The 8,390-nt window shown below is 35.4% G+C and overlaps 1 protein-coding gene across 7 annotated transcripts; it reads left to right on the top strand.

The window, feature by feature from the left end:
- The first annotated feature begins 2,788 nt into the window (after window positions 1-2,788).
- LOC132640554 (uroporphyrinogen decarboxylase, chloroplastic-like) lies at window positions 2,789-7,579 on the top strand. 7 transcript variants are annotated; one of them, XR_009582279.1, is made up of 3 exons: window positions 2,789-5,027; window positions 5,307-5,550; window positions 6,598-7,579. XR_009582279.1 is itself a non-coding variant. In XM_060357171.1 (3 exons), exons 1-3 carry the CDS (start codon window positions 4,972-4,974, stop codon window positions 6,849-6,851), a joined length of 429 nt encoding a protein of 142 aa, XP_060213154.1. In that variant the 5' UTR covers window positions 4,740-4,971; the 3' UTR covers window positions 6,852-7,579. The 7 variants fall into 7 exon arrangements, 2 of the variants coding, with proteins under 2 accessions (XP_060213154.1, XP_060213153.1); XR_009582278.1 differs by having other exon boundaries at window positions 5,263-5,550; XR_009582277.1 differs by having other exon boundaries at window positions 5,207-5,550.
- The last annotated feature ends 811 nt before the right edge of the window (window positions 7,580-8,390 follow it).

Raw genomic sequence — 8,390 nt, 5'->3', positions numbered from 1 at the left:
CCCTGTAAAAATAAAGTATGTCACTAAAACTTCAGGTATAGTTCAAGGGTACTGATGCCTTATCCCTTCATTTTATAGTAGAAATGTTATTTCGTTTGCTAGAAATGGGAGCACATTACGTTGACACTTTGAATATGACAATTGAAACTCAAGTACAAAAGTACATACAATATGCAAAACAGTCCCTTCGAAGACATTTGAATAAAATTGAAATGATACAAAGAAAAATTAGCATGATCATATGCAAGAATGACAAACACAAATCAACGTTGAGAAATGGTAGAATATGCAAAAGGAAGGCTCTATCTCAATAATCAGTGGAATCCACAATACAACCTTACAATATTGCTTTGCTTTACTAATAAAGCAAAAAGAAAGTAGTACACTATATATCAATTCTCTAGTGTTGCTAATGCCTTGAAAATACCACCAAGGAATTTTGTGGAATAAATGAAATATCTTCATCCTTAATTTAATTATCAAGTTCGAATCATGAAAATGAAGAATTTTATAATACAAAATATCTCTTTCAATAGATCCTACTCTCTCCAGATCAAAAAGACTATTCACTTACTTTGTTTTGTTCAAAAAGAGTGTTCACTTATCAAATCAATAAACTAACCTTATTCTTCTAAAATTGCGCTTATTAAGTGTTAAATGATCAAATTTTAATATCTATTTAATTAGAAATAGTTTAGTCAAATTACTCATTTTTTTCTTGAAGTTAGTATTTTTTAAGATGTGTAAATGACTTCGTGAACACTCTTTTTTTAAGTAAAACTTAGACAAATAGCTACCTTTTAATAGCTTCTAACTAGTTATAGCTACAAGTTGAAGATTTACAATTCGTAGCTGCTTTTGGCTGTATTTCAGTTGTATCTAGCATTTTTGAAATACAGTGAAATATAGCGAAATACAGAAAAATACAAAACACGTTAGAGTAAATTTAAGCTCTATTTTTGGAACATATTTTTTAAAAAAATAGGCTATATTTTTTTAACATAATATTCTTTTCCTTTTTAAATAGTAAGTTAAATTAAATCAATCATATTTCACACAAATCGCTGAAGAGTAAAATCAAGCCCTATTTATGGAAATTTTTTTTTTAAAAAAAATTGGGATTCAATTTAAAACTTCCCATAAATCATGCATAACGGTTGTTCTTCCATAAAAGCTTACGAATCTCTCTCAACTTTTATCACAATCAAAACTTTTTGAATTAAAAAACTACTAAAAATCTAAAAACTTCCAAATACAGAAAAATATACACTGAAATATAATGAAATATAGTTAATTGTTTAAGAAATATAAAGTTGCAGTATGCGTATTACAATGGAATACAATGAAATATATCAGAAATTGTTTCATAAATTAGAAATACAGCGAAATACAAAAGTCGTGAAAACAAAGTGTAGTAAACATAGGCTCCATATTTGGAACATTCACTATATTTACACAAAAAAGATAAATACATTGAAATACAGCGAAATAATGTACTGAAATACACTGAAATATACTGAAACATTTTATCAAACGCTTGGTGGGCATGAAGCTCCACAACTCTCATCAATGGTGTTCTCATGGGAACGAAGCGGGTCGTCTCAGATTGCTACAAAAAGGACATTATCTGGAGATAAATACTTTCAATTGGACTAGTTAATAAAGCTTCACTCCGTCGTCCTTCACCGTTGTTAGAGCTCTTTTTGTCACTCCGTCGTCGACCATGGCTTCACTTCGTCGTCGACCATGGCTCTTTTTAACAAAGCTTCACTCCGTCGTCGACCATGGCTGTTGCTACTACTGTAGGATTCTTTTGATTTGTAAGAGAAAATGAGATCTAGTGTAGGTGATGGAAGAGAGAAAGAGAAAGAGGGGTGAGGGAAAATAAATTTAGTAGGTGAGAGAAAATTAATTTAAAAGACTAGGAGATGGAACGGAGAGAGAAAGAGAGGTGAGAGAGAATGAGGTAAATTATTCCCTACTTTCGCTTACCTTGTTTTGGCCTGCGACTCGTTCTTCTCAGCCTCCTTACGTCTTGGTTTTTTAGTTCATCGTTCGTTCGCACTCACTTCTTCTTTCATTAGTTGGCTATTCCTGAGGTCTATTCCAATCTCTTAAAGTCATGGCTTAGTCCCCCAGATTCTTTAGGGTTAGGGCTTTTGTTTAACCGCTTTACCATTTTCACTATTCTCAAGCTAAGAAAATATTCTATTGGCGGCATTCGTGAGCAAGAGAAAGATATGTTGGTTAAAAGACTTAGGCCTCCCCCCGGGATTGGGGCTGTTTCAGTGCAATCTTCCATATTCTGGCATGAGATCTAGTGTAGGTGATGGAAGAGAGAGAGAGAAAGAGGGGTGAGGGAAAATAAATTTAGTAGGTGAGAGAAAATCAATTTAAAAGACTAGGAGATGGAACGGAGAGAGAAAGAGAGGTGAGAGAGAAAATAGATTTGATAGGTGAGAGAAAAATATTTGAAAAAAAAAAATTGTGGGTAAGTGGGAGAGATGGAAATACACTGCAGTTATAAAAATAAGTTATAGATGGTAGTTTGATAAATAATTAAGCTATTAACTATAATTTCTTTTTTAAAATAGCTATTACTAATAAATAAGTCTTAGAGATAGTTATGGGCAGTAAATTTTCTCTTTTTAATCCGAGGGATAATTATGTAGGACCATCAAGGAGGGGAGACTGGGTTTGGGCCACATGGAATACTGGATTACACTAAGGTAAGAAGAATTGCCTTGTATAGTGATTCATCGTTTGGTAAAGTTGAATTCGACAAAAAAGTGACTGAATTAGTAACAGTACCCAGATAATTTACCCCACCCCACGCCCCAAAGGAGCAAAATGAAGCTCTTTCTTTCCAACTCCCTAAGTCCCCACCGCCACCCTGCACCGCCGCCTCAATCAACCATGAACACAAAGCTACCTCGTTTAATTCCCCCTTTATCTTCCAATTTACTCACCAAAACTTCCCATCTCTTCATTCAACCCCACAAAACTACACGTTATTCAACACATTCACTCCAAACTCTCCAAAATTCCCTCAATACCAACAACCCCCTCATCACCAATATATGCAATTCCCTACACAAAGGTGAAAATTGGGAATCTTTAACAGAAAAGTTCCAATCTTTACACTTCACTACCCCCAAAACTTCCCATTTCTTCATTCAACCCCACAAAAATTCATATTCAACACATTCACTCCAAGTTCCCACCAATATCAACAACCCCATCATCACTTCTATCTGCAATTCCTTACGCAAAGGTGAAAATTGGGAATCTTTAACCAAAAAGTTCCAGTCTTTTCACTTCACTCCCTCAATTATTCAAGAAATACTCTTACATCTCAAAGAACCAATTGATGCTAAAAATGCCCTCAATTTCTTTCATTGGTCAGCTAAAAATTCGAATACTCGACATGGGGTTTTTATTTATTGTGTTATAATTCATATTCTTGCAAAATCTAAGCTTGTTAGACATGCTAATGCATTGATTGAATCTGCTTTGAGAAATGAGACATTATTTGTTGTTCTTGATTCTTTAATTGGGAGTTATAAGTTAGTCGATTCGTGTCCGTTTGTGTTTGATTTGTTTGTGCAAAGTTGTGCTAAGTTGAGATTGATAGATAAGAGTTTGGATGTTTGTAAATTGTTGGATGAAAATGGATTTATGTTAAGTGTCATTAGTTATAATACTTTGCTACATGTAGTGCAAAAGTCCGAAAAGACTTGTATGGTTTGGGGTATATATGAGTATATGATTGAGAAAAGGATATACCCGAACGAAATGACAACTAGAATTATGATTAGTGCATTGTGTAAAGAAGGGAGGTTGCAGAGATTTTTGGATGTTGTCGAAAAAAGTCATGGAAAAAGATGTCAACAACCCGGGGTTGTTGTGAATACGTGTTTGATTTATGGGATGATTGAGGAAGATAGAATCGAAGACGGGTTGAGGTTGATGAAGAGAATGTTGCAAAAGAATATGATACTCGATACGATTTCTTGTTCTTTGGTCGTTCTTGCAAAGGTGAAGACGAGAGATTTGGAGTCCGCTTGGGGAGTTTACGATGAAATGGTTAGGCGGGGTTTTGAAGGGAATGCGCTAGTGTACGATTCGTTTATTGGTGCATATTGTGAGGAAGAGCGAATAGATGAAGCAATTAAGCTGATGGATGAAATGGAGTGTTTGAATATGAAACCATTTGATGAAACGTTCAATCATTTGATTAAGGTTTGTTCGGAAGTGGGAAGATTAGAAGAAAGCTTGAAATTTTGTGATAAAATGATAGCATATGGTTTCGTTCCTAGTTGTTTATCGTTTAACAAACTTGTTGCCAAGCTTTGTGAAAATGGAAATGCCAAGTGTGCTGATCAACTATTGACTAAACTGATGGATAAGGGTTTCGTTCCGGATCAAAGCATGTATGCTTACCTCATTGCTGGCTATGCCAACGTAGGTGATGTTGAGGGAGCACTTAAGCTTTACTACGAAATGCAATTTAGGTCGATCTCTCCGAATGCTTCGATTTTTGATTCATTAATTATTGCTTTGTGTCAACGTGGAAGATTGAAAGAAGCGGACGAGTTTCTATCTTTAATGATTGGTCAATCCTTGAAACCGGGCATTCATGTTTATAAAAAATTGATCGCAAGCCACTTGGATAGGGGCGATGAAACACGGGCTCATCACCTGTACCGACAAAGACGTACAGAGATTGACAACATACGGTAAATTAGTTTCTGAGCTTCCAGTTGATTTGAAGCTCAGAAAGATTGATTCAACACTATGATTTACTGTAATTTGTAAGACCAAAATGAGAACTAGTCCTGATGTTTTTAAGTAGAAACGGTGGTGAAGAGTGAGGGGAAATATATTACTCCGTAGTAAATCAGACTAATTCACAGGTGTTTTTTTCTCCCTTAATTGGTGGAAAAAAGAAGCTGGAGCGCAAAGAACTTGATGCAAGCTGGCATAATTCCTTCACTGTTTAAGCTGTCTTCACACTCCTGTTACAGGTAATTTATTATTAACAAAGATTTTAGAAATGGAGGCACCCCTGTGTGAACATCCCAGTTGTAGAATTGTAGATGTTAGAGAAAGACGATGAAAAGCTGCTTCATTTTCTCTTTCCCTCTGGTTCACTGAGCTAAGCCCAGTCGATTTTGAAGAGTTTAGTCTGTCTTATTTAAAACAGATAGTGCATACGGTGAAGCTAACTCGTCCTGATTTCCCACTGATTCTTTACTCAAGTGGATCTGGCGGCTTGCTTGACAGACTACCCTTGACTGGTGTAGATGTAGTAAGCTTGGATTGGACAGTTGATATGGCTGATGGAAGGAGACAACTGGGTCCTGATGTGGCCGTACAAGGCAATGTGGATCCTGGAGTCCTTGTGGCTCAAAGGAATGTATGTCGAATAAATGATACTGTCAAGAAAGCTGGTAAAGGGAAACATCTTTTGAACCTTGGACATGGCATCAAAGTAGGCACACCTGACGAAAATTTTGCTCACTTCTTTGAGATTGCTGAAGGACTTAGGTATTAGAATCCCCATTAGATGGTTACCAATCTTAACTTGTTCCAATTTAACATGAGCATTTCCATTTTTTTCTGCTCATTTTTCATTTGTCATTATGTATTAAACCTTATCTGAACAGAAAAAGAAGATAATTCGAAAGCATTTTTGTTGAAATGAAGTTTGCTTACTCTACTTGAGACTTAAGCTAAGTTAGGCATTATTGTTTTAGGAACTGAGCTTAAATATTGAAAGAACTTGGCTTGTTAAACATATTAGATTTTCTGATACTTCGACTTCTTTTTAATCAGAGATTTCAACCCTAGAAATATTGAAGAACAGGGAGAAAAAAGATGAGAGAGATATCGAGATTCCAGAGAGAGAATATTTTTAATGAGATTCATATTCAATGTGCTTACAAATGAGAGTACAGGGTAGTCTATATCTTAGCTTAACTCCTTCATGACCAATAAGTTATAACTAACTATAACTAACTGTCCTAATTACGGTTAGTAAATTATCAAAAACAGACTAGGTAAAAAGACTGTCCTAATTTGGTATGGTTTTCTAATTTTTCTGTGTTTGGTTGGTGCGAATATTTTAGAAAACATTTAGGAAACAAGTTCCTTAAAAATAAGGAAAATGACTTGCTCTAATTAGAGTAGGGAAAACAAGTTTCATAAGTGGCATTCCAAGTTCATTGTCTTCTCACCACCCTCCAATGTCCTTAACCCCCGCAACTTTGACCCCCCACCCCCAGTGACCTTAACTCCGCGCGCCACCCCACCTCATAGTGTTTTCCTAAATTACATTAAATGGTCTTGGAATAATATTTTTTGTTTTACTTACCAAACACTAGAAAATAAGTAAGAAAATCACCTATTTTCCAGGAAAACATTTTTTATGGCAAACATTTTCCTTTGTACCAAACACACCCTATATATAGTCTTGATTTCTGCATTTTCCTTATCAGCACAGTCCACAATCTTAGTTCTGGTAGTTCATGAGCTCTTTTTCATTTATTTGATTAAAAAGAATCTCTTTTGCTCAGAATATTCATTTTGAAGCAGGGAATGGCACTATCAGGTCTTGGAAGGACAAGTGGACAGGAAACTCCATTATGCAGGAAGCATTTCCCACCATTTTCAATCTAGCCCAGGATCCGGATGCTGTCATTGCAACTTACAAAGAAGGGACTAACTGGAATATCATGCTTAGAAGGGATTTGTATGACTGGGAATTCTCTGAGTTGCTAAACCTCCTCTCTAGTCTACAGCAAGGCTTCCTTAACCCATTGGCAGCAGACAGACTCAAATGGGGGTAAACAGTCCCCCAAGGTCATTTGTTACACCTGGACAGTTCTGAATGAGGCTTGCCTTCGAATAATTTGATGAAAAAGAAAATTGAGTTACCCAACAGGTGTTATATTTGTAAAAAAGAAGCTGCAAATCCTGGCCATATTTTTCTACATTGTGAAGTTGTCTCTGATTTGGGGAGCATGTTTATGTGCATTTCTGTACTCAAATGGGTCGTTCCTCAATCAGTAAGGGAAACATATATGTCCTGGTGTGTGTGGAGAGTTGATAAATCCATCCAGAATATCTGGAGAATGATGCTTGCTTGCATTTTTGGAGTATTTGGTTAGAGAGGGCTCGTTTGGTACGAGGGATAAGGATAAATAATCCTGGGATTATATTTGAGATGAGTTTATCCCATGTTTGGTTGAGATAAAATCGCGGTATAACTAATCCCGGGATTAGTTATTCCGGGATCGTAGTGTTATTTTATCCCTGTGGGAGGGTGGAATAACTAATCTCAGAATAAGTTATCCTGAGATAACTAGTTTCCAACCAAACGACCCCTAAATTTATTGCTAGTTTATTTAGTTGGTCCTGTTTGACCTCAATAAATAGTCCAGATCAGTTGCTGGACTTCACTAGCTTCTTAGCTGTGGCTTAGTCAGTTTTTGTACAGAAGCCAGATCTGTAAGCTTCAATGACATATCTTGTAACTACTGCATCTTCTTGATTATGTTCTCCCTACCCTCCAATACACCTCATCTTCATCCCGCCATCGTAGCCCCTATCCGCAACACCCCACACTCCTACCCCCAACATCACCTCTAATAGTATTTGTCTAGATTATATATAGATAAATTGCTTTTAGATTCTTTTTTCCTTACCTACCGAACCCCAAAAAGTACTTATATGGAAAGCATTTTGACAAAAATCACTTTTTCAAAATAAGCATATTTTGGAAAGTTTAGCCATTTTTTTTAAAAACCATTTTCATTTCTGTTGGTCCACCATTAAAGTACCTTTTAATAGTGATTGTTTTTCACTGGTTGCTGATTAATTTTATAAAGAATAAAGCTTTGATTATATATTTAGTAATTTTTGTTTCGATAAGCAAATGAAAATCATAGATTAAAAGAAACAATCACCTAGTGATGCAAAGGCTAAGATCAAGCAGCACAGAGGGACAAAAAGTCTTGATGTATTCATTATTTCTTTTTCTGGTCCTATGAGGGTTGAAGTGAATGTTTAATGTATTTATATTTATAAGATATAAGATGTCATAAGCTTTTTCCCAGGAACCAATAATTGTTGCAAAATTAAATTGTAATTAACTCTTCTACTCTTCCATTTCATTTGATTGAAGGGACAATTTCATAAACGACTAACTTGGAAGCCTTATTTTTGCTTTTTAGCTACATTTTACCTAATTTACATCATGTAGCAAACATATAGTAAAACTCAACATTTGTTACTTATTGTATTCGCGTCGCTGTATTCATGAATACAATCATTAAAATTTGCTGAATTTTGTATTCAATTTAAATGTATTCAAACTCAACTGTATT

Source organism: Lycium barbarum, chromosome 5 (genome assembly GCF_019175385.1).
Source record: "Lycium barbarum isolate Lr01 chromosome 5, ASM1917538v2, whole genome shotgun sequence".
Classification (NCBI taxonomy): domain Eukaryota; kingdom Viridiplantae; phylum Streptophyta; class Magnoliopsida; order Solanales; family Solanaceae; genus Lycium; species Lycium barbarum.
Note: the sequence above shows the minus strand (reverse complement) of the source record. Positions and strands in the feature narration are given on the sequence as shown.